The sequence below is a fragment of the Brienomyrus brachyistius genome, unplaced genomic scaffold (genome assembly GCF_023856365.1).
Source record: "Brienomyrus brachyistius isolate T26 unplaced genomic scaffold, BBRACH_0.4 scaffold54, whole genome shotgun sequence".
NCBI classification, from domain to species: Eukaryota; Metazoa; Chordata; class Actinopteri; order Osteoglossiformes; family Mormyridae; genus Brienomyrus; species Brienomyrus brachyistius.
This window is the reverse complement of record NW_026042329.1, coordinates 1,992,621-2,020,133: the sequence shown is the minus strand read 5'-3', so window position 1 is coordinate 2,020,133 and position 27,513 is coordinate 1,992,621. Positions and strand designations below refer to the sequence as shown.

The following is a 27,513-nucleotide window of genomic DNA, read 5'->3' as shown; positions in this document are numbered from 1 at the left end:
AGTTTATCGGCAAGAGAGAAGACGCGAAAGATGTCCATCGTGAAAACCACCGTGAACCTCCATAGGATTGACTGGCTGCTGCCGAATGGTGCAGTCAGTGTCCGGATCCCCCCGGAATACATCCCCGGTCCAGTTGGCCGAGGTAAGGATGTGAAGATAATGCCCAGACTAACTCAGCACTTAAAGAGTTCAAGTCAGAATATGGTTGACTAGTCTTCTTGAATCTTCTGTTGTATTGTCTTGTTTTAGAAGTACATGTCTAAATAATAAAGTAGTTCACCTTTAGCTTTAATATAAGGGAGTCTTTCTGCATGTCTACTATATTATATAATGAAATCAGTAAAATCTGTGGCTGTGCTGTGTTTAAACAGAGAAAATCACCATAAAGTGGTAAAGTAACCGGTGAATATGTCTCCATATACGGTGTTTCCCCGAAAATAAGACAGGGTCTTGTATTTATTTTTGCTCCAAAAGACGCGTTACGGCTTATATTAAGGTCGTATTTTCCCAAGTATAACATACTACAGTATATTTACCGGTATTCATGAACAAAAATCCATATTTATTCAAACACAGACATCATGTCATCTTCGAGCAGTATCTTTCCATGTAAACAATTTGACGGTAAATTCATTCATGAACAAAATTCTGCTGTATACTGTATATGTTTATTCATATATAGTCGTCATGTCATCTTCTTCTGGAACATCATCGTAAATTTCCAGGCTCCAAATTCCGTCCTGAATATCTCGCAACTCAGTTTCCTGTAGAACCAGTGGCCCCAATCTCTCATGTTTAGCAATAGCTCTGTCCTTAAATGAGCGCCTCTTGTCCATGTAGCCTTCTCGTAGTATAACCGCATCTCATTCTAGTTACCGTACAATCCATGGGACAGTTACTAGGGCGTATTTTTGGAGTAGGGCTTATATTACGAGCATCCTGATAAAATCATGCTAGGGCTTATTTTCGGGGAAACGCGGTAGTAATCGTGAAAAGCAGAAATCTTAGTTTCGGTACCTTGAGAGTGAGTAAATAATGCAACTTATGGAAAGTGTAAGATATGTAAAAGATTTGACTTAATAGTCAGTTGTTGATGCCAGCATTTGGATTGAGTGGGCTGCTATATTTCATGCACATGAACCTTTCCAGTGTTGTTTTTCGCTATTGTTCTGCGTATCAGGGAAACTGTGCACAAACTGGCTTATTTTTATAGGTCAGGTTCCCCTGCTGAAACGCAGACGGCCCAAGTCAAGACCAGCGCATAAGTTTCCCAAGCGTGTGTTTCCTGTATCCAATAAAGACGGCAGAATTTTTCTCAGTGTGCAATACCGACTGCCAAGTGTGATGATTGTGATGTAGTGTTGTTGTACAGTGACATAAGGATTCATTTTAATTAAATATGCTGTCCCCTGTCTTTATAATCCCAAAGGACAAACCAGTTCCAGTGATGTTGGCCGTCGGAAGAAGTGCCGCACCGAGCCGCCGGCAGCCAGCTCCCTGACCAAGTCTGTCTCCCCTGGATCTGCTGCCATCCCGGTGGCAACCAGCAGGGGTCAGCAGGGCACAGGCCGCCGTAGAAATACGGCGGGAGGCCGGTCAGGGCGAAGAAGGAGGTATGACCAACAGAAGGGGTTAGAGCCTGAGCCCAGCTCACCAACCTTCTCCTCCTCTTCATTTTTATTTCCGTCTTCAGTCCCCTCCCCTTTTGTTTCATCCCCATCTCTTTTTATGGGCTCTTCTCTTTTATCCCCACACTTAGTTACACCTGTAAGCCCAGCTCCACATCCATATTCAGCTCCAGGCCTGGTTCATCTGACCCCTCTGCATCAGGTTCCAGCACAGGCTGCAGCCGCCTCATCTCACCTGGAAAAATTCAATTGGTTGTGTAACTTTTATGTAACCAAGTACTCTAAAATGACCTATGACGCCAAGTGCTTTACTGAGTACTGGTGTCAGGAGTTTTGGAATAGACATTTAAATGAAATTAACTTAGCAAAACAAGGGAAGAATGAGGATTATGAGGGTACTCATTCAACCAAGAGGCGTAGGATTGATGAAGATGAGTTCATCTTTCCTATTGATGCACTGGACCAGCTAAGTACCATGCCCAGGGCTCAGGAGATGGGTGTGGAGATGGGCTATCAGTCAGATGCACATAGCTACATTTCCCTGTAGATTCAGCACATAATTACACGAGAGTTGTCATACGTACTTAGGATAAGATAAAATTAGGATATGTTACGATGTAGTTCTATAGCATAAGGTACTATAGGATAAGATTAAGGTAGGATAAGGTTAATATTGTATAGAATAAGATTAAGATAGGACAAGTTAAGATAGTCTTAAGTTGTATACCATTTTATGTTTTACAAAGACATGATAAATTACCATAAGTTTAGGATAAGATTATATAAGATAACATAGTATAAGAATAAGATAGGATTGCATAACATAAGATAAGAAAGATAGGATAAGATAACATAGAATAAGATTAAGATAGGATAGGTTACGGTAAGCTTAAGATTGTATAACATAGGATTAGATTAATTGTAAATAAAGCAGTCCTCCTCAGAGGCGGGGTGGTGGAGGGAATATTTAAGATATAAAAATAAGATCAATTAACATAAGGTTAAGATAAGATTGTATAACATAGGGCTAGAGTGAAGAAATCAAAAATTTCAAGGCAGCATGAAGGTAACGCACAATCAGGGATGTGCAATTTCTGAGGCATGTATTCAAAAAAAGTATTTTTATTGTATTTTATGATTCATATTTGACTTACTTCATGAAATAAAATGTTTTTTTCTACAGACTTTGATCAGTGTTTTTGTATTTTGTAAAATACGAGAAATACTGTATGCATGGTAACGTCATGTGTGCAAAATGTTTGTGCAAACAAAGGGTACAGAGCCACTAGAAGGGCATAGAGCCACTAGAAGGGCACAGAGCCAGGTTGAGCACCACAGCGCTATCCAGCCCATGGCTGCCGACGGTCACATTCCACCAGAACCCCCCAACACTAACTCCCCAGGGAACTTCCAAGCAGCAGAGCAGATTCCAACAACCGAGGATCAAAGGAAAGAAAAGATACTGGCAGGAAGAAGATGATCTTGTGGCCAAAGGTTAAAAATGTAGAAGTTTGGAGAACAAATGTTTTACAAATGAAATATTATTTGAAATGTGCTACAGCTTAATCATTCTATCATACATCCATCCATCCATTTTCCAAACCGCTAATCCTACTGGGTCGCGGGGGATCCGGAGCCTATCCCGGAAGCAATGGGCACGAGGCAGGGAACAACCCAGGATGGGGGGCCAGCCCATCGCAGGGCACACTCACACACCATTCACACCTACAGGCAATTTTTTAGCAACTCCAATTAGCCTCAGCATGTTTTTTGGACTGTGGGGGGAAACCGGCGTACCCGGAGGAAACCCCACGACGACATGGGGAGAACATGCAAACTCCACACACATGTAACCCGGGCGGAGACTCGAACCTGGGTCCCAGAGGTGTGAGGCAACAGTGCTAACCACTGCACCACCATGCCGGCCCACAAATTTAAACAAATTCATTTTAAATAACTTTAATCTCAGAGCCAATTGCCATGTGGCCACAAATATTTGAATTATTATTGCTTATGCTTATAAATGCAGAATACATTCCTGGAGCCTTCGATTTAGCATACACAGTGCCCTCTACAGGATTCTGTAGAAACAGCATCTCTCAACCTCGTTCACAAGATTTGTGTCTTTTTCACAAAACGTTTTTCTTTGTAAATCCCAAAATCTTCCTATAAATGTATGTATGAATGCTTCTCGTCTTTTTCAGTCACACGAAGCCTTGATAAATGAGCTCGCCGATTAATCTGTTTACATGAAAACATCTTAATTGCGTTAAGGCATGTAAACGTAGCCACCTAACAAAAGGTAACTTCCTGACTTAGCAGACTGCATGTTCCTCATCTCCTCTGTATGGACCATAGAGCTGTGTATCGGAGAGTCTGACAACACGCTACGTTTCAAGATACAGGCATTACAATTCAATGCGCTGCTCTATTTTGCCATTCTTTTTTTAAAAAATCTTCTTTTAGGAAAACATGGCATATTATAAAGAGCACACCACCAAATGGATGCTCCCAGAGTCGTTCCTCCTGGCACTGACGGAACTCGACAAGCCCCAGTGGATTCCCCAGGTCCCTACAGCCGATCACTGCTGCTTGTGTCAAGCATACCGAATGTCGCTGGTTCAGGCCGCAGTACATCTTTCCCCAGAGAGAATGACCCATCTCTGACAGAAGGCATAGCCGCCCTCTCCCCGGACTCCCAGGTGGAGGGTGTGACAGCTATAGCAGAGATCCTCAGGGCCCTCTGGAATGGAGTGAGTGTGCTGAACCCCGCAGAGGTGGGGTGCTCTGGAGAAAAGGAGCCCGCCGACTCCATGTCGTTTGCCGTAGGGCGACCTGCCTCCTCTTTGTCATTGGAAGTCTGACAACATGATGCTTCTCCGGGATTTACTGTGGTCCCCCTGCTCGCTGCGGATGCAACCGCTGTCTCCTAGTTCTATAGTTGTCAAAGTGCTGGACCACAGTAGAGGTCGGACTTTGCTTCAACATGGTTTTATTGGAAGTCTGCACACAATACAGATGTTTCCTACCGTCCTTCGTTCCAATTAAATGTGGAAACGTTTTGTCAGCTGGCTGGACAAGACACTACTGCCTCTTTTAATAGTACACATAGTAGTGAGCAGTGGTGACTTAATGGTTAGGGAAGCGCACTCGTGATTGAAAGACACTGCAGCTACAGTATCTGGCCCAGGAGAGCCAGCCGTTGCAGTCGTTACAGCCGCACTTAAGGCTCCGGCCCAGAGAGGGCCGCTCAGGCCGCACCCACAGTGTCCAACACAGGTGAGGCCTTGGTTGCCTCTAGGCTTCTCATAGAATCTGACACGGTTTCCTGGTAACCAGCCGACACCTGCCACACTGCTCCATACTGTCCGGCCAGCGTCCACCTCGCTGTCCCCTGATGCCAGCACCCACCTCAATCTCCCCAGACGTCCAGCCGGCGCCCACCTCATCTCCTGACGGCCTGCTGGTGCCCACTTTCTATCCTGACATCCCACAGGCACATGCCTGCAGGCTACCACCAGTGCTGAGAAGATGGATCCAGAGGATGTCCTGCTGGAGTGCAACCCTCTGAACTTACCCTGGGTCCTGCTGTGTGGGTCCCTCCTTCATCCCAGACTCCGGTTACTCTGGTCCCAGTTTCTGGGGTGGTCACCGGTATCAATAGGAGTCCAAGAAAGCGGCAGGCAGAATGTCTGTCTCCCAGAGAGGGTTTGCCAGTCTCTGCTCTTGCCCTGTATGTCCCTTGCCATCTTCCTGTTCCTGTCCTGTTGTCTCCTTGCTGCCCTACTGCTCTGCGGTTCTCTCATCGCCCCCCAACCCCTCACGTCCTCCGGCCCTGCTGGCCCTCTCAGACCTTCTGGTCCTGTGATTCGGCAGAGTTCAGCCTCACCTGGAAAGGGGCCTAGGAGGGTCCCCAGCCCCGAGTCTTCGCCTGGCTTCCCTGGATGCCCCATGTTATTCCTTTTTGTGCCTCAGTGTTTGTCTTGTTGCTCTGTCTCGCCTGTATCTCTCCTTGTCTTCTGCATCCTGTGCCCCAGTTCTTGTTGACCCTCCACCTGTCTGTCCTGTTTTGAGGTCTGACAGGACTGCTGTACCTGTGGTTCCTAGCTTTTCATTTATCCGCTCCATGTCCTTAGTGGTGTCCTGCAACTGCTCTTATGTCTGGTGTTGCTGTCTGTCTAGTGTTCTGTCTAGTCTTGTCTGGCCTTGTCCTGTCTACCATCTGTTCTGTCGTCCCCTGTCTAGTCCAGTGTCCAGTCCGGTACCATCCCTGTTGTCTAACACCCTTGGACTTCATGGCCAGAGCGCATGCTTTTGGTGGGGTGGGGGGTGAGGACATACTGTCACATTAAGAAATGCCATTTTTATCCACTATGCCTGTCCATTTATGTGTCAATGCGTGTTCTGACCATCCATGCTCTCTGCCTCCCCACATTTCCAGGTGCTGCCTGGGGGGGGGGGCACCATCTGAGCTGGAGTCCTGGTTCAGTCCCATGGAGGGGTGACACTGCGAATGGGACCTGCTAACTGTGTCATCCTGGGTGCAGCCTTCAGTGCCACCCTACACAGGCCAGCATGGAGAACAGGCTTATTGACAGACTTTAATCACACCTCACACCTGGTCTTTAGCAAGCAGCTCCACTCTTTTCTGTTCTCAGTAATATTAGTCTGCCTGGGGGGGTTGGTTGGCCAGTTGACAATGGACCCCCAGAGGTCTTTTTTTCTCCTTACTTGGGGTTTTTTGGTTCTTCTCCTCCGTTGTCATCTGGCTTTCTTTATTTAATATCTGTCTTTCCTTTTTCCCGTGGTGTATTACTCTCTTTAATGATGTTGTAATGTATCACTACACATCTATGTAAAGTGCCTTGGGACGACTCTGTGAGGCGCTATATAAAAATGTAATTAAATGTCCCGCCTCCTCCCTGACGTGGCTCTAACAGGCCGTGTTTGCTGCTTGTTGGTCTCACGTCTCGTTCCAGCCCTCGTGTTAAACACTCCCAGCTGCCTCCAGTCTCTTCCATCATTAGTCCTGTATTTAAGTGCTTTCTGGTCCTGTGTTCCCCAGTTCGATCACTGATGTTGTGCCTTATGTGTTGCCGGTTCCATAGCCTCCCATCCTGATCCCAGTAAGTCCCTGTTTGTTGCCAGACAAACACCTGCTGCACGAGTCTTTCATCCCGGTGACCACGACACCAACTACCAGTGATGTCTGTGGAGCCCAGAAATACCAGCCTAGCTGCACTAGTGCCCAGGCAGCACCTTGACAGCGGCATGTTTACAGTGTCATGTTTGCCTCACTTGTTCACCACTTTCAGCAACAGTATCTGCTAAGTACTAGAACTGTAATCATATGTGAGTGAGTATGTTTGCTTTAAAGCAACAGAGATCACACCTCCTTACTGTAGGTACAGGGCACAGAAACAGGTAAATCCTGTAAGGTAACATTCTTAAAGTCAGCATAGATTCCAACACAGTTCTGGAATATGAAGTTCATAGTCAGTCATAATTTTGTAGCATTAAAATGTAACTTTTAAATAAATCCTAACAGTATGTGTGATTGTGGGGGGGTGTGGGGTCTCGGGGTGTAACCTCTGTCTCTGGGCTTGTTTCCTGTCCCTCCTGCTGTATGTGTGAAGTCTGCATAGCTTGTCATATAACATTTATATTTATATATAGACAAACCATTTATATTTACATATGATAAACAATTTTGAACATAATTTACACAGAAAAAAAACCTGATGATCCACAACACCATTGACTTCTAGCTAAATGTCAGAAAATTGCACTAAATGTTGAAAAAGTGGCAAGTATAAAAATGTTTGCTACCTTTACAAACGGCGCCCCATAGGTTGGACACTTTTTTGATATATGATCTTTCTGTTAGTGGGGATGGCTGAAGCTGGTCTATTAACTTTTGGCTTAAATATGAGACTAGTGTTCAATGAATATCTAGAATAAATTTTCATTATTAGAGTATGGAATTATTTTGGATGATAAAAATTTTTACTCTGAACCTGGTCACCTGACTCTCCTTCCTGACACAAATATACTCCCAGCACAAACACTCAGAAAGAAAAGGAAGAAATGACATATATGTGCTACACCCTTTATTTTCATGAATATTATATATAGAAGAATGTAAAAAAACAAATCTGTGCATTGACAGCACTTGTCAAAGCTTGTTCTGTCTAATCCTGACACAGTCTGTCTATAATTGCACATCCCTGCATGTTTCACCTGAAACCACATGATCCCAAACGTGATTCTAAACAGACACAGAAATTCATTCTCAGTAGATCTATCTTTATACCTAATTTCTATCCACTGTACAAAATCAAAGAGTAGGATTATAGTTTGTTTACAGAAAAACAATGTCAGTAGCTGTTATTCTCATAAAAGATAAATAAATGTTCGCTTTGGGTACAGTTTGTATAATGTACTATTTTGTTCATAAACTGCAGATCCAGTATTTGCCCAGTCTGCTCTTCTCAGTCTGACCTCAGTCCAAAACCACACCTACTGCAGCCTGACAAGCAGAAAGTTCCTCCCACTGTCACACACAGACGACTGTGAGAGAAAACAAAATTGAATCCTATCAGTGTTCGTGGTAAAATGGCAGAAGCCAGAGTTGCAGTGGATGTAAACGAGTTCAGTTGTGCAGTCTGTCTGGATCTACTAAAGGATCCAGTGACTATTCCCTGTGGACACAGTTACTGTATGAGCTGCATTAAGAATTGCTGGGATCAGGAGGATTGTCTTGGAGTTTACAGCTGCCCCCAGTGCAGACAGACCTTCATACCCAGACCTGTTCTGGGCAGAAACACCATGCTGGCTGAAGTGGTGGAGAAACTGAAGAAGACTGGACTACAAGCAGCTGCTCCTGCTGACCAGTATGCTGGACCTGGAGATGTGGAGTGTGACGTCTGCACTGGGAGAAAACACAAAGCTGTCAAGTCCTGTCTGGTGTGTCTGGCCTCCTACTGTGAAACTGACCTGCAGCTTCACAATAAACTCCACCATGCAAAACAGCACAAGCTCATTGATGCCGTCGGCCATCTGAAGGACAAGGTCTGTTCCCACCATGACAAACCCCTGGAGGTCTACTGCCGTACCGACCAGCAGTGTATCTGTCTGCTGTGTGTGATGGATGAACACAGAGGCCATGATACAGTCTCAGCTGCTACAGTAAGGGCGGAGATACAGGTCAGGCTAATTTAAAAGAATTTCCCCTTTCTATCTAGAAGAATTTCCCCAAAGGGATCAGTGAAAGTATCAATTATTGTTATTATCTAAAAGTTAGTTTTAAATAAATGGATTTTGTCTTAACACATGTTAGTGTAATTGCTACGAAACACTCAGAACAAGTCTGGTTCGGTAAAGTTGTCATGACCTGCTTATCCGGTCTTACTAGCGGGGTTACTAGCTTGTCGGATTTAAGGTAGTCTGGGAAAAATGTAGGTGAACGAATATGAAGTTCATTTAAACTGTGATACCTTACATCCGACAAGTTACCCCAACAAGCTAGTAACCCTTCATATTACAGAAGAACTCACTAGGGCCACAGTAGTACAGGCCACTGAAGTCAGAGGAATCTACACAACTCTGACCTCAGAATTCAAGATGACCGTGCCTATTATCAGCAGAAGCTAAAGCTGTACTTTTATAATGTTTATTTGCACTTATATCTTATTTTTAGCTCATTAAATCAGTCATACACACAGTACTGTATAGCTGCTATCTGTGGAGGTGTTGCTACTGTATGGTGTTTTTGTGTGCAAAATATCATGGAATGTGTTGTTACCAACTGATATTGTTAACAATGGCTAACAATTAGCCAGACTGGAAATGCGGCCAGTTTCAGCCAGCAGGATTTCTTGCTTAGCCAGACAGCTTGTCGGGCTAAATATAAGTCAATGAAGAAAAAGGCCATTTAAACTGGGACACATTAAATCCAACAAGTAATCTGGCTAAGGAAGAAATCTTGATTTTTGAAACTGGTCCTTGGTTTTGCTAAATTGCCATCCGACTTGCTGCACTGGAACGTGTTTAACTCGTCTGTGACGTCATTCCCAGCTCCGAGTTCTGACCTCCGAGGTACATGGAGCTCAGCATAAGAGTAGCGGCTCCATCACCTCAGAAACAGCCACCGTCCTGGGATTTTAATTTCACACACTCTAGTGTGTAGAGTTTACTGAGAATGGTGCAGTAAACATGAAACACCCAGAGTGTGATAGTTCTGGGGCAGCCTGTGGCTGAGTGGGCTAAGCCTCTCTGCCTATGATCAGAAGATTGTCAGTTCAAGCCTGGCCTTGGTACATCTGGGGGTCCCTGAGCAAGGCCTTTAACCCCCAGCTCTCTGGGTACTGCTATGGGTGCCCATGGGCTCTGAGTGCTGCTATGAGTGCCGGGGGGGTTTGTTAAGAGAATTTCCCCAAAGGGATCAGTGAAAGTATCAATTATTGTTACTATTAAAACACCTTGAGTCAGAGGCTCTGGTTTTAACATGCGTCTCCACATCCATCTTGACCATCCGTTTGTAACTGGATCTCACTTTCCAAAGTAACTTAAATAAGCACGTAATTACAGTCGAACCTCGTTACTACATACCCCGGATACAACGTTTTTACCTTTTCAATGTACAGGTTTCTAATTCCCGTTTTTAGCCTATGTATTATTCCAATAGCAGCCATTGTTTACAGCGTACACCCTTACAGCGTAAACTTTGATACAACACCCAAATTTCTAGAGAAAATACGAAAACTAACCATCGTTACAACGTACAGCGCTCTCCCTGTCCACCACAACTTGTGTCGCTACATCTACCTGTATCTACCCGATCTTCGCCCGACAATGCACATTTGTCTATTGCGTTGCTTGGCAACGCTGGCTTTATTTCATCACGGCCGGACTCCGGTAATAACTGCAGGGCGCCCCGTACGTTTTTCCTCTTGTGATTCAGCACGTGTCAAAATGCCTCCAAAATGAAAGCAGATCAATTTACAAACGAAAGCAGAAACAATTAATTTGACAAATATTTCATTAATATTTTCAGGCCAAATGCCAATTTGGATGCAAATGTTTATTTTAAAAATCCATTTTGACCAGCCGTTGTGTATTTTCGTTGCCGTTTATCGCCGGCCGGCACTAAGTAATTCTGAGTAATTTAAGGAAAATTTCAAGGATCCAAATGAGCTTTGTTGAATCATTTAACAAGTAATAATGTGTTTGTTTGTTTTGTAGTCAATTTAAGGGTCTGTTCTATTAAAGTTTTATCATTTACATGGATATTTCGTGAGTTCTTTCATCCATCTTGCACTAAGTGGTTACAACGTTCTGTGCTTATAACGTACATGTTTTTGATATCCCGTCTTGTACGTAGTAACGAGGTTCGACTGTAACGTCGATATGCAGAATCTGCTGAACATTAAAAGGACAGGAAGAAATCAGAAGCTATTTGCACATTTTAGGGTAACTAAACCGCCTAAGATGTTTGTACGGAACACCATGATACTCAAAATAAAATAAATAAGTATATCAAAAATAAATAAAATGATAAATATTTCAATAATGTATCCTTTTATTTTTAAATAATTTCATAAAAGGTATTATATTTCATAATAACACTTGTCTTCCATGTATAATTAAAAAATTTTACAATTTACATATCGTATTAGTTCGTAATAATGTTGCGATATTCATTAGACAATCATTATTATAAAATAATATTTTCACAATAAAGTTTAACATTATCGCCATGCATATTTATACTGCATCAAGAGGTTTTTTGCAGGATTGGCACTTCAGCCACCGGATAAAACTCTGTTCCATTGGGACTGATGTGGTGCTGAGGTGTCACCCACTGTACGGCTGCACTCAGGTTCTCATCCCTGAGGTGGTTCGTCGTGTGGTGGGTGCGGTAAGGCACTGTACGCAGTGTGTGCTCCTTACCACCTTACCTTACCTACATCAACACAGTACAAATGTACATGTTAAAAAAAGGTCTTTCAGAACAAAGATATACGTAGATTAATACTTTTCTATTCAAGGTTAAAAGGTTCACCCTTTAATGCATTGTGTTGGTTGCCAAAGGATAATATTTTGCCTTTTAACGATATCCAATGTCCTGGGTATGATGTTAAACTGCATCTGGCCCTGCAAGCGGTCCTCCAACTTGCAGGGAATTTTTGGGGGTTAGTGGTGGGGGGTAGATGGAGCTCGTCAGCCTTGGCAGGCAGACTGTCTAGGAGAAGGAAAACTCTGATTTCAAACCACAGCGCCAGGTGTGTTGGACAGTTTCGACGCGCGACGACCCTGCGTTCACGGACATGTCTTAAGTATTCAGCAACCATGCCCCTGCCAGGGTTACCAGCCCCACTGCCTTGTGGGTATCTTCCGATACTGAGGAGAAAAGGCTACGGGAGTAAACCCAGACAGAAAATCCGGAGTGGAGCCCCTAAGCAACTCCTGCAGCCAAATGTATTGCTTTGCTTTCCTTTGGACTTCACCTGCAAAGCCGAGAGGGGGATGCTAGTGTCCGGGCAGCCTAGTGTATCCAAAACCTGCGCCCAGGCTTGCGCCCTGGAGAGGTCACTCCAGTGCCGCTGTCCTACTGTGTCATCACAACACGGAAGACAGCAGTTATGAGTTATAAGCCCATGTCCGATTGGCATAGGATAGGGCACTACGGGCTGTCTTCGACAGTGGGAGAATCCATCGTGTTCCACTGGTCAGCTACCGCCCACCTCAAGCTGGACAGCCCCCGGCTAATTGGGTGCCGACCTGCCATGGTCTGCCTGCTTCATTGGCTGCTTGGAGCTTAGAGATAAACTCGACAAGCAGACCGCAAAACATTGCACCAGGCAAATATCAACAGAAGAAAAAACCAGTTCTATGGCTGGGAAGTTGGAATGTCAGAACTATGTGCCCTGGCCATACAGACGACCTTTCTGTCATTGATGACTGTAGAAAGACCGCCGTCATAAACCGTGAGTTGAAGAAGCTCAATATTGACATCGCTACCCTCCAGGAAACTAGACTCCCTGCAGACGGCAGCCTCAGAGGAAAGGACTACACCTTCTTCTGGCAGGGGAAGAGACCTGAGGAACCACGACAGTATGGCGTTGGCTTTGCCATGAGTAACGCCCTCCTCACCTCAGTGGTGCCTCCAGAAGGCGGCACTGAAAGGATCCTGTCCCGCCGACTCTCCTGCTGCACTGGACCCCTGAACATCCTGAGCGTCTATGCTCCAACACTATGCTCTCCTGCAGAGATCAAGGATCAGTTTTACGAGGAACTCCATGCCGCCATTAGAAGAGTACCTTCCTCAGAAGCCTTAGTCCTACTCGGCGACTTTAATGCCAGGGTGGGAAGTGACCATGACTCCTGGCCCACATGTCTTTGGTATAGGAAAACTTAATGAGAACGGCCAGAGGCTTCTTGAGCTTTGCTCCTACCACGACCTCTGCATTTCAAACACGTTCTTCTCCACCAAACCTCATCACCGAGTATCATGGCGGCACCCCAGGTCCCGCCACTGGCACCAGTTAGTCCTGGTTATCACATGCAGGACTATGCTTCGCAGTATCCTCGTCTCCTGCAGCTATCACAGTGCTGACTGCGATACAGACCACTCCCTGGTCGGCAGCAAACTGCGACTTCAGCCTAAGCGTCTCCATCGCACAAGGCAGAATATGCGGCCACGAATCAACGTAGCTAGAACCTTTGTCCCCGATCTATGCACCCAGTTCACAGAATCCATCACGCAAGCCTGCCAGGAACCCCCAACAGGCAGCGTAGATGAGAAGTGGAACTTCATTCGGGACACCACATACCATCATGCCATGGCCACCTTTGGCAAGAAGGAGAGAAGAAACCCCGACTGGTTCGACGCAAAAGTCGCAGAGATTGAGCCTGCAGTAGACGCTAAACGTGCAGCGCTCATCAAGCACAAGAACAACCCCTCAGAGGGCACTTTAGCTGCACTAAGGAAGGCTAGGAGTGAAGTCCAACGCATGGCCCGCTGCTGCGCCAACGACTATTGGCTGAATCTCTGCCTGAGCATCCAGCAAGCTGCTGACAGCGGCAATGCCCGTGGCATGTTCGAAGGCATGAAGAAGGCGATCGGCCTGTCTGCCAGCAAGATTGCGCCACTGGAGTCCTCAACCAGCGATATTATCACAGACAGATCCAAACAGATGGAACGATGGGCCGAGCACTACCAACAACTCTACTCCCAGGAATCCGCCGTCACCAAAGATGCTCTGCAGCACATCCAGACCCTGCCAGTCTTAGAGGAGCTCGATGCCATACCTAACCCAGAGGAGCTCAGCAAAGCCATAGACTCCCTAGCCTGCGGAAAAGCTCCAGGCGAAGACAGCATACCCCCTGCGGTGTACAAGGTCGGCAAGTCGAACACTCTGCTCACCCGTCTGCATGAACTGCTCTGTCAGTGCTGGGATGAGGGCACCATCCCTCAGGACAGGCGCGACGCCATCATCGTCACTCTCTACAAATACAAAGGCGACTGCAACAACTACAGGGGTATTTCCCTCCTCAGCATTGCTGGAAAGGCTTTCGCCAGAGTGGTCCTCAATAGACTTCAAGTGCTTGCCGCGCGACTTTACCCAGAGACACAGTGTGGCTTTAGAGCTGGAAGATCAACAGCGGACATGATTTTTACAATTCGCCAACTGCAGGAGAAGTGCCGAGAACAGCAGCAGCCGCTTTACATCACATTCATCGACCTGACCAAAGCCTTTGACCTTATCAGCAGAAAGGGGCTCTTCGCAATGCTCTCCAAGATTGGATGCCCCCCGAAACTACTCAAGATGATCACATCCTTCCACGATGGCATGCAGAGCACAGAAAAGTATGACGGCTCTTCATCAGACTCCTTCCCAATTAACAACGGGGTGAAACAGGGCTGCGTCCTCGCTCTTACTCTCTTCGGCATCTTCTTCTCCTTGCTACTCTCTTATGTCTCCTGCGACGACGGCGTCTACCTCCATACAAGAACCGACGGTTTGCTCTTCAACCTAGCCCGACTGCGTGCCAAGACTAAGGTGCATCACATACTCTTGCGGGAATATGCTGTTCGCCGATGACGCAGCGCTAACAACTCACACTAAGGAAGCCCTCCAGCGACTCATCAATCGCTTCGCTCATGCTTGCAGCGCTTTCAGCCTCATCATCAGCCTCAAGAAGACTAACATCATGAGTCAGGATGTCAGCAGCATCCCCAGTATCTGCATCGGTGACTACACTCTAGAGGTAGTGGAAGAGTTAGTCTATCTGGGCTCTACCATCAGCAGTAACCTATCACTTAACACTGAACTTGACAAACGGATCGGCAAAGCCGCCAGAACGATGGCACGCCTCACCAAACGGGTGTGGGAGAACACCATGCTGACCATCAACACCAAGATTCATGTCTATCAGGCCTGTGTCCTCAGCACCCTCTTGTATGTCCGCCAGGAACACAGACTCAACACGTTCCATCTCCGCTGCCTGCGAAGGATACTGGGCATCACATTGCAGGACCGTATTTCCAACACGGTTGTCCTGGAACAGGCAGGCATCCACAGCATGTATGCTCTGCTCACCCAGCGCTGCCTTCGCTGGCTTGGCCACGTTCATCGCATGGACAATGGACGGCTCCCCAAAGAAATCCTCTATGGAAAACTGGGCTCTGGCGTCAGACCAGTGGGGAGGCCAGCACTGCGCTACAAAGACGTCTGCAAGCGTGACATGGAAGCCTACGACATCAACCCCACAACATGGGAAGCTGGAGCACCAGATCACAGTGGCTGGATAATTACTCACGAGCCAGGAAATGCTGATAAGCTGTTCAAAATCAGACCAGTGTTGGATACACTAGAGAAAACCTTCCATTCAGCAGTCGACCCTGAAGAATTTCAATAAATTGACGAGCAGATTATTGCCTTCAAAAGCCATCTGTCACTCAAGCAGTACATTCCAAAAAAACCCAAACACTGGGGAGTGAAAGTGTGGGTAAGAGCAGGGATCTCAGGATACATGTACAGATTTGAAGTGTACCAGGGTTCAGCTGGGCGTGGTCGGGACAGTGGATTGAATGGCTGCAGAAGTAGTCATAGGCCTCTGTGATGATATAAAGCAGAAGAATCATAAGGTGTTTTTGACAACTCCTTTTGTACCATTCCACTCATTCAGGCACTGCACCAACAAGGCATTTTTAGCACTGGCACATGCAGAGTTAACAGGCTCCAAGGAGCACAGGTGAAACTGAAGAGTGAGAAGAAACTCAAAGAAGAGGGAAGAGGGGCTTGCTCTGTTGTCACCAATGCTGAAAACATCACCGTCACACGTTGGTTAGACAGTTCAGTGATTCACATGGCATCTTCCTACGGTGGCCAATCCCCACCAGATGTAGCCAAGAGATGGAGCAAGAAAGAAAGGAGTATTTGGAGACACATAGACATGAATTATGAGAGTTTAGGCTACATAATTCCTCATCGCTGATTTTTCCAAAGGCTAGAACAGTATAAATCTTAAAATATATAGAAATATCTGTTCAACAGAATTAAAACGAAATACATTTTCATACCTTTCACGTAATCAGTTCTATTCATTAGTTTTTGATGGCATATTGCCAAATGCATGCAGTTCACTAAAGTGGGCATGTAAATCACTTTTAGAAGAAATGTATGTTGAAATAAAAAGTTAACAGCTGTTTTTTTTTTATCCCATCAGAGAAATAAAACCACATAGGAAAAAAATCCCGACTCAGATATTCATAATTCATGCATGAAAGGGTTAAATATATTATCTGTTCAAATTCTGAAACATCTTTAATAAATCCCATTTTACACATTTTCCTTTCTGAATTTGCATGGAACATCAGTGATGTACACTATGACATGGTTCCATATGAATGGGTCACAACAGTCCAATATTAAACTAACTTCCCAGCAGATTCAAAGTTTTTAGTGTCGCAGGAGAAAAGATGCATTATTGTTGTTCACAGTGCAGTTTATACACAGTGGCCCATTATCAACTGACATGCGATCTGACATCAATCTAATAGGACGTCAGTTGAGTAGCTGGTCCTGCAGTGCAGCCCAGGACACATTCGTCTTCACATTGCTATAAGAATGTGGCCATATGCAGCCCAGACCACCTCCCAATGTGGGTTGAGTGATCGGATTTCAATGTATCTTCAATGCATCCTGGGTAATTAGCGCTGTCCACTTGTGATTGGATCACCCAGGACGCATGTTAACACCAGGTGGAAACAGGACCAAAGGGTCTATGTCCAGTTTATCCTACCTACAGTCAATAAATCATTCACGAATATCCATCCATCCATCCATCCATCCACCCATCCATCCATCTCCTAACCGGTAATCCAGGTCAGGGTCAGGGGGAGTGCCTGGAGCCTTTCCCAGGCAGCATAGAGCCCAAGGCTGGGGTCCACCCTGGGCAGGATGATTAATGAATGTGATCTCAGCTAACGAAACAAACTTGTTTTGTCGTCTTGTTTCCTATCTGTAGAAACAAATGGGTGAAACACAGAGGGAATTTCAGCAGAGAATTCAGATGAGAGAGAAGGAGCTGCAGGAGCTGAGAGAGGCTGTGGCCTCATTCACAGTGAGTATGAACCTGAAGAGAAGATAAGAGCTGGCTTGTGATCATATTGAATCTTCTTTCAGATTCAACAGATTGCAGATTTACAGACTTGTGAGGATTAATCAAATTAATGCTGCTCTGGGTTATTCTGGGTCAGTGGGATAAAGTTGCTGGATTACAGAGTTAAACCGAGTGTTGCAGCAGTAGTAGTTTATTTATTAAAAAAAAATACAATTAAAGGCCCATTTGAGAAAAATGCAACTTTTCACAAACCAGCGTAATGCAAATAAACACAGAAAAAGTCACCTATTAAACTGAGACCTAATGGTGACAACCAACCTGCCCCATACAGCCACCAGTCTCTGCCAAATCCCTGCAGCTGACAGTGTATGAGCTTAATGAGTGATCATTTCCAATCAGTGCTGGCTGGGTTTCAGTACCTGAGGCATCCAGCATGGTGACGCTCCAAACCCCAGCCCTGTGCTGTTTTTATACCTCCTGTCAGCTAACATCTCTATTGTACAATGAGGCTCTCTCGAGTCTCAAAAGGGGCCAATTGTAATTTACCGTCCTCTGCTCCCTGTGTCACCAACAGAGCTCAGCACAGTCAGCAGTGGAGGAGAGCGAGAGGATCTTCACTGAGATGATTCGCTCCATTAAGAGAAGATGCTCTGAGGTGAGAAAGCTGATCAGAGATCAGGAGAAGGCTGTAGTGAGTCAGGCTGAAGGAGACATGGAGAGACTGAAGCAGGAGATTGGTGAACTGAAGAGGAGACACTCTGAGCTGCAGCAGCTTTCATACACAGAGGATCACATCCATTTCCTCCAGGTAACAGAACAGCTACTTTGGCAATAAGAAAACCACAGTATTCAAATGAATGCATGTTGTCATTTGTATTTCAAATAGTCTGTCATTGGTCAGATGTTAATGGTCCTGTTAATTAGATTGCAATACACATTTGTATTGATGAAGCTGTTTAATCAGACTGTGTGTCTGTAGAGGCGCCAGGCTCTTCCTGTCACTTCTGAAGCTGGATTTGGACCCAGAATCTCTGTCAGTCCAAGATCTGATTTTGGGAATTTGAGGAAGGCGGTTTCTGAGCTGAAAGATCAACTGGAGAATGTTTGCAGAATGAAAATGGCAGAGATCCATCACCCAGGTTAATACATTTTCTAGTCTGTTCATGTTAATATAGACCAGGGCTGGCCAATCAGGGCTGTCTGTGGGGTTTTGCTGGATTATTAATTAGAGGACTGATTGGCTGAAGGGTCTCACACCTGGGGTTGAACAGCTGACCTAAAGGTTACCCCAAAGACCTGCGTACACACTGGCACTTTGCGGGTAAGATTGCCCCTCCGATGTAGACCATGCAGAGAGAGTATGCAGTACAGTCAGCCTCACATTTGTGTGACCAAGTCAGTTTGTTTACAATAAGTTTAAATCTTTGTGATAACTGGTGAAAGAGCTTCACATTCTACTGGCTGCAAAACCAGTGAGATCACAGATCACATGAAACATGTTTCTTCTACATTATAGAAACCAAAAATCTGTATTATGTGTCACTTAGCATGATTTGCAGTTTGTTAAAATGCCTGTTATTGTCCCTCATAATGATAATACCCCACTGCTGTTATCATCCACAGTGAGTGAAGTCCATCTCCCACAAGTAAATTCCTTTTACTCACATCCTTGTTTCTCTCTGTCTCCTTCTAGTTACCAAAGACACCGTCCTACCGGTATTAGTGCCCAGGACCAGAGCAGAATTCTTACAATGTGAGTCTGTTCACACACTCGCTTCTCTCTCCCTGTATGAGGTGGAGTGTGTTTTATTGTGTTTTATTGTGTTTCATTTTCTTCTGCTAGAGGAGCTTCTCTTTCTCTCTCCTGCTGCCTCCTGGTCTTTCACATTTACATGAGCTTTTTATCTCAGTAGACTTTGAATCCAATTGCTAAGTAAGGCAAGTTTATTCAGGGTGCTTTTCCACTGCACCAGGTTCGGTACTTTTGGTTCTTTCCCTTTTCCATTAACTTCCGGTCAAGTACCAGTACCAGAAGTTCCAGTACCAAAAGCATCATTGCAACTGCGATATTTTTTCGGTACTTCGGAACTTTGGTGTGGGACTTACAAACACGTTCATTGTCAATTTAAAAGACAATTTTAAAAAGTCTAAAAGCCCAAAAAAACAAATAAACAGTTAACTAAAAAGAAGTGACATTGTAGAGGCAGCGTATGACTGAACTTCTGCTAATTTAATTTATTGAAACAAAGCAGCAACAGTAACGTTTTAAGCCCTGATTATAATGAGCTGACAGTGTTAGCAGACCTCAGGTCTTCAGGAAGCTTGTTCCACAGACAGGGAGCATAGTGAGTAAAAGCTGCTTCAGCCTGCTTGGTCTTCATTCTGGGACACTGAGTAAACTTTCAGGGGTCTGGATGCTTCACAAGGTTCAAGGAAGTTAGTGCCATTTAGTGCCTTGTACACAAGTAATATTTAATTATTAATCCTATGATGCTCAGGAAGCCAGTGCAGTGACTAAGGACCTGTGTGATGTGCTCTACTTCCTTGGTGTTAGTGAGGACTCTGGTGGCAGCATCCTGGATGAGCTGCAGCTGTCTGACTGATTTATTACCAAGACCTGTGAAGACACCATTTCAATAGTCTAGCCTGCTGGAAATAAACACATGAACAAGCTTTTCCGTATCTGGTTTAGAGAGAAATTCTTCTCTCTCTCTTATTGGGCTAGTTTCAGCTTCCGTTGGGCGGATTTTAAGCAGAACTTGGGCTGGACCTGGGAACACTGTACTGATGCCTCATTTCCACCAACATGGAGCCGGTGCTGGGCTGGTTGTCACTTGATGCCTTTTCAGAACCTGCCTGCGTCTCCACCAGTTTAGAAAATGAACATAGGTGACAGTGAGAGTAAAGGTTCATATGTATTCCGTTTTGTTGGATTTATTCTTCTTCTGTTCCAGAATAAGTTTTTATAAGCTGCCAACTGCCCTTTTACCGATCGCGCTATTAAAGATGCCAGTAACTGAACTTTGCAATCTGCCTCATGATCTCTTCGCCACTCAAGTGCCACAATATTTTATTTATTAGACCTGGTTTTCATTTACAATGCAAAGTTACTCCGATAATAAGCTGGCTAGTTGTTTTACTGCTGGCACTGGAAATATTAGACAAAACTATATTGGTTATTGACTGAATTATCCAGGTATGCGGACGGTTTGGACACAATTATACCCATGATTATAACGCTTTATGGATTCTTTATGACAAGATGATAGGCACTATAGATACCTTCATAATGCAATACAAAGCATCCTTAATGCTTATACTGATCATTATAATGCATTATGAAGGTATTTATAGTGCACTAAAGATGAGAGCTTCATAAATCATTCATTATGCATAATAAGCATGCCTATAATGTGTTATGCCTTTTGATAAATATTTAAAGCCATGATTATAATGCATTACAATGGATTATTATTTGTTGTGAATTTTTTTAATTACTAACAACATGGCCTTAAATGTTCCAGAGATTTTATCTGTAATCTGAGCAAATGGAAGCATGTAGATGTTGAACAAAGAGGCCCAATGAGGATTAGTAATCATTGTCGACATGCCACAGCACACAGTGTACAACAATGAAATGAATCCTTTGCTTATGGTACCTCAGCGGTGCTTTGCTGGTTGGGGATTCAAACCAACAATCTCTCAATTACTAGTGCGCATCCCTAACCATTAAGCCACCACTGCCCACTGCAAGTAACGGACCCTTGAGGAACTCCACATGTAATTTTTGTTCATTCAGATTCATAATTACCCTTCTGACAGAAAGTAGTGCCTGACTTGTAGAAATAATTCAAACCCATTAAATAAGGCGGCTGATCCACCTCCTTCCCTAAGTGCTCTAGTCTCACCGATAAAGGGCGATAAAGTAGGAGTAGCTGGTTTGATCAGGGCTGCTGCATAGTTTTCATTTGACCCCATTTCAGTTTAACGCATAAAAATCAAGGTTTATCCTGATAATAAAATCAGTCATTAATAATGAGTTTCCAGCCACAGACCTGATATTCAGTAAAGATCAGTTTAATGTATTAAACACATTGTCTGACCCAGTGTGTAGGTGACACACAACTGGACTCAGATGAGAGAGAGTAGCTGTGGACTTTGATGCACTTTGTTCCCCCTGAAGTCAGTCAGAGCAGGAATGGCTGACACTGGGGCTGCTCCTCACTGCCTAGTGTGGGATGTAGCTACAGCAGGGGATCCAAACCAAGTAAGCGGGGGTGGGGGGGTAAGGGCCCAGTCATTCTTATATTATGTGAGGTATCTATGAGCAGTAAGGTTGGGGGGGGGGGGGCTTCCTTCCTTCACGTTTGCTCTTTTTGTGCATTTGCTGAGTGTACTTTTTCACTCAGTGGTAATTCTTACCTGAAGGACTTTATGCAGCAGTTTGACTGAGCAGATGTTTGGAAAATGACCCGTCCACTTCAAAGACCTTTTACATGGAACAATAACACCTTTTCAAATCAGTCACAAGCTGATTTTTCGCTTATTTTTAATAAATATTTATACAAACATTATGCCTTCACCATTTTCTAACCACCGAGCCATTGACATCCATATATCCATATTGTCATCATCTACTGGATATAAAATATCTTTATTGGAAAAAAAAAAAAAAAAAAAAAATTTATACTGGAAATTTAACAGTTCAATCTTGAAAAATAAAGTAGCTATTTTAAATATAGAATAAATAATAGACTTACACTGGAACAGACCCAATACAGAAAAAAGTATTGTAATAATAACATGATGTAGCAAAATTTGTCAGAAGGTTTAGTAGTGACTTGGCGCGAATCGGAAGAGATGAAGAAAACAAAATTATAAATGAGATTTACTGCTTTAACCTGCAAACCAGTCAGTCGTCTGACTGATACAGAAAATAATGTAGGAGGTGACTTACAGAATAAATTGGATGATTATATATAAACATAAGGCAGAAGGAGCCTTTGTTAGATTTCTGGCAAAAATGGCTTGAACAAGGTGAGCAGAACTCAGCCTATTTCTTTAGGCTAGAAAGACTGCAAGTCAGGAACAACAGCATTATACGGGTGAGGATTTATGGAAATGCTGCAGATGACATCAAGAAAATAGCCAACTTCTGCAGAGTTATTTAGTAATTTGTATGTCAACAGTCTTCATTGAAGATTTTTGATTTCTTCTCAAACATCACAGGAATAACTGATGTGGATTGTGAACTTTGTGACGTCCCAATTGATTTAACTGAGATGTCTGCAGCAATAAATTGCTTAAAAAATTATAAATCGCCGGGAACAGACAGTCTAACCTCAGAATTTTATAAAGCTTTCACTGAAAAACTTGCTCCTTTCTTACAGCAAATATAAAATGAGAGCATAATAAACTCAGTACTTCCTGCCACATTATGCCAAAGCATAATCAATATAATTTTAAAACCTAATAAAGACTTTCTTTTAGTTGATAATTGGCATCCAATATAAAGTTCTAGCTTTGATTCTGGGCAAAAGTGTGGAAAATGACTTTGAACTGTATTTGCCCTCTCCCTCTCTTTCCTTCATTCTTTTTTCTTGTCCTTTCCTTATTCTTTCTCTTCTCTTTTCTTCCGCTTTCGGCTAGTATAAAAGTACAGTGGGGCAAAAAAGTATTTGGTCAGCCACCGATTGTGCAAGTTCTCCCACTGAAAATGATGGCAGAGGTCAGTAATTTTCATCATAGGTACACTTCAACTGTGAGAGACAGAATGTGAAAAAAAAATCCATGAATTCACATGGTAGGATTTTTAAAGAATTTATTTGTAAATTAGGGTGGAAAATAAGTATTTGGTCAATAACAAAAATTCAACTCAATACTTTGTAACATAACCTTTGTTGGCAATAACAGAGGTCAAACGATTACTATAGGTCTTTACCAGGTTTGCACACACAGTAGCTGGTATTTTGGCCCATTCCTCCATGCAGATCTTCTCGAGAGCAGTGATGTTTTGGGGCTGTCGCCGAGCAACACGGACTTTCAACTCCCTCCACAGATTTTCTATGGGGTTGAGGTCTGGAGACTGGCTAGGCCACTCCAGGACTTTCAAATGCTTCTTACGGAGCCACTCCTTTGTTGCCCGGGCAGTGTGTTTGGGATCATTGTCATGTTGGAAGACCCAGCCACGTTTCATCTTCAAAGCTCTCACTGATGGAAGGAGGTTTTGGCTCAAGATCTCACGATACATGGCCCCATTCATTCTTTCCTTAACACGGATCAGTCGTCCTGTCCCCTTAGCAGAAAAACAGCCCCAAAGCATGATGTTTCCCCCCCCATGCTTCACAGTAGGTATGGTGTTCTTGGGATGCAACTCAGTATTCTTCTTCCTCCAAACACGACGAGTTGAGTTTAGACCAAAAAGTTCTACTTTGGTTTCATCTGACCACATGACATTCTCCCAATCCTCTGCTGTATCATCCATGTGCTCTCTGGCAAACTTCAGACGGGCCTGGACATGCACTGGCTTCAGCAGCGGAACACGTCTGGCACTGCAGGATTTGATTCCCTGCCGTTGTAGTGTGTTACTGATGGTGACCTTTGTTACTTTGGTCCCAGCTCTCTGCAGGTCATTCACCAGGTCCCCCCGTGTGGTTCTGGGATTTTTGCTCACCGTTCTCATGATCATTTTGACCCCACGGGATGAGATCTTGCGTGGAGCCCCAGATCGAGGGAGATTATCAGTGGTCTTGTATGTCTTCCATTTTCTGATAATTGCTCCCACAGTTGATTTTTTCACACCAAGCTGCTTGCCTATTGTAGATTCACTCTTCCCAGTCTGGTGCAGGTCTACAATTCTTTTCCTGGTGTCCTTCGAAAGCTCTTTGGTCTTGGCCATAGTGGAGTTTGGAGTCTGACTGTTTGAGGCTGTGGACAGGTGTCTTTTATACAGATAATGAGTTCGAACAGGTGCCATTAAGACAGGTAACGAGTGGAGGACAGAAAAGCTTCTTAAAGAAGACGTTACAGGTCTGTGAGAGCCAGAGATTTTCCTTGTTTGAATTGACCAAATACTTATTTTCCACCCTAATTTACAAATAAATTCTTTAAAAATCCTACCATGTGCATTCATGGATTTTTTTTCACATTCTGTCTCTCACAGTTGAAGTGTACCTATGATGAAAATTACTGACCTCTGCCATCATTTTCAGTGGGAGAACTTGCATAATCGGTGGCTGACCAAATACTTTTTTGCCCCACTGTATATGAATAATTTCATCATGCATTACCTGATGCGATGGGCTGGCCCCCCATCCTGGGTTGTTCCCTGCCTCGTGCCCATTGCTTCCGGGATAGGCTCCGGACCCCCCGCAACTCAGTAGGATAAGCAGTTTGGAAAATGGATGGATGAATGGATTACCTGTATTATTTTACTAACTATATTATCTTGTTTTGACATACAATATTCAGTAAAGTTGGGAGGGAAAAATGTTGTACAATCGCAGTGAGCTGCTAATTTTGTAGCACTGCTGCGGCATCTCTATACAGACACTCCTCACTTAACCACCGAGTTCCAATCCTACAGCTAGGTCCTTAAGCTAATCCAGAGTCTTTTTTCATCATTGCTGGAGATTTCAATCAGGCAAATCTGAAGCCAGTTTTACCCAAATTCTTCCAACATGTGAACTTCCCAGCTAGAGAGAATCTGTCTGGACAATTTTACACAAACGTTTGTGAGGCCTACAAGGCCCTTCCCCCCCCACCTCGGCTACTCAGACCATGTCACTGTGTTCATGGTTCCTGTGTATAAATCCCTGCTGAAACACAACAAACCAGTCAGTAAGAGTGTGGCCAGCTGGTGCCGTCTCAGCTCTCCAAGGCTGCTTTGGATCTACTGACTGGGACATTTTTAAGGAGGTTGCTATAAATGGTGACGCCATCAACCTGGAGGAGTAAATAAACTCTGTGATCGATGACGAGAGCCAACCAAAGGCCCTGGATGATGAGGGAAGTGCTCACACAGCTAAGAATCAGAAATGCAGCTTTCAGATCTAAAGACAAGGCTGCCCTCAGGACGCCCAGAGGCAACCTGTCCCGAGCTATAAGGATAGCCAATCAGGCACATGCACAGAGGATCAGTGAACACTTTAAATGCACCAAAGACACACGCCGTATATGGCAGGGCATTCAGCCAATCACGATCTACGAGCCCAACCCACACATCAGTGGCAGTGATGTCTCCCTTCCAGAGGAGCTAAACAACTGTACAGAATAAGCTGACACTGCCCCCCCGCCCCCCAAGAGAGGAGCTACTCTGTCTGACCACAGCTGATGTGAGAAGTATTCCATCCACATAAGGCTGCAGGACCTGACAACATACTTGGCTTAGTGCTGAGAGAATGCACTGCCCACCTGGCTGGTGTCCTCACAGAATGCACCTCTTTAAGCCAGTGGTCTGTCCCAGTATGCTTCAAATTAACCACCATCATCCCAGTGCTGTAGAAGCCATCAGTGACAGGCCTGAATGACTACTGCCCAGTAGCACTCATGTCAATCATCATGAAGTGCTTGGAAAGGCTGGTCATGGCAGTAATACATAAAGACCAATCTTCCCACCTCTCTAGACCCTCTCCGATCTGCATACCGGTCCAACAGGTCTACTGAGGACACCGTAGCCTCTGCCCATCACCTTTCCCTGACACATCTGGGTAAGAGAGTCACATATGTCAGGATGTTATTCATAGACTTCAGCTCTACTTTCAATACGTCCCTCAAAAACTGAGGGGGTTAAGCTTGAACACCACTCTCTGCGGCTGGATCTTGGATTTCCTGACAGAGACACCCCAGTCAGTATGTATGGGCTGCAACACCTCCAACACCATCATCATCAAGTTTGTGGATGATACCACTGTGGTGGGACTGATAAACAGAGAAGATGAATCAGCATACAGAGAAGAGGTGGAAAGCCTGTCCACAAGGTGCAGAGACAACAATCTATCTGTCAACGTTGACAAGGAGATGATTGTGGACTTCAGAAGGACACGTCCTGCCCACACCCCACTCAGCATCAACAGTACTGCTGTGCAGATTGTAAGGAGAACCAAGTTCCTCGGTGTGGACATAACTGAGGAACTTACATGGACAAATAACAGCACCTCCTTATTCAAGAAAGCCTAGCAAAGACTAAACGTCCTGAGGCGCTGAAATAAGCAAACCTTCCCCTCCCATCCTCACCATGTTCTATAGAGGCACCATCGGCAGTGTTCTGACTAATTGCATCACCATCTGGTATGGCAGCTGCAACAAATCTGACCACAAGTGCCTGCAGAGAGTAGTGAAGACAGCAGAGAACATTATGGGATGCCTCTCCCTTCCCTACAAGCCCCATTTTGCAAACGCAGTGTCCGCAAGGCCTGCAGCATTGTGCAGGACCCATCACATCCCTCACATGGTCATTTCACACTCCAGCCACCTGAGAGAAGATACTGCAGCAACAGAGCCAGATCTGCCAGGCTGCGTGGCAGTTTTTACCCCCAGGCTGTCAGGCTCCTCAACACCATGCTGCCCCCCAGGATCCCTCACTCTGCCTCCTCACTGCCTCAACCCCCCCTTACCCCACAACTAAAGGCCACAGACCGACCCTTAAGCGCTGCACTGCACTTAACACTTTGTCACTCTGACATGGGGGCAATAATAAGAATCCCCATTATTCTCTGTCTGCCCCATTATTCTGCTTCTATTCCTATTTTCAGCTGTTATAAATGTTAGACGTGTTACTGCTGTTACTACTATGATCATACACTGTTTACACTGTGAACTCAGGCTGTTACAGTGTACATGATGGTGAATTCAGGTCTAACTGACTGCAGAAAAAACATCATATATTTAATATAGTTCTAACAATAAGCGTTGGGGGCGTCGCGTCGGCGCGCTGCTGGAGAGAGGTGTGTGTCCAAAGTGGATTAAAAGAAATTCATATTATGACCTAAAAACAAACTCACTTTTAGTGGTAATCTTTGTTGTGTAATTTTATGGTTAATATGTTTGATGAATGCTGTTTGTAATTTTATTTACCTGTAATTAAGGCCATTAGTTTAACACGCGCATCATTTTGGCGCGTCTTCCCACCGGCGTCGCACGGGTGTCCAACATTTCCTGAGGTAATTCACATATTTGACTTTTTATATTTTATGTATCATACAGAATAATAGAGCGCAGGCTAAAGTGCAGTTGGGTCCCCAGCGAGTCTCTCAGC

General features: G+C 44.5%; 1 protein-coding gene and 1 long non-coding RNA gene across 2 annotated transcripts in view; one reads left to right on the top strand and one right to left on the bottom strand.

Moving 5' to 3' along the window:
- Positions 1-2,251, top strand: part of LOC125724068 (uncharacterized) — a 38,820-nt gene extending 36,569 nt beyond the window's left edge. Inside the window, exon 3 of the mRNA XM_049001016.1 lies at positions 2,043-2,251. Within this exon, the coding sequence (XP_048856973.1) occupies positions 2,043-2,175 (133 nt within the window). The 3' untranslated portion in view covers positions 2,176-2,251. The remainder of the gene's footprint in view (positions 1-2,042) is intronic.
- LOC125724089 (uncharacterized) overlaps positions 1-27,513 on the bottom strand; it is a 273,241-nt gene that overhangs the window by 196,114 nt on the left and 49,614 nt on the right. The window lies entirely within an intron of this gene.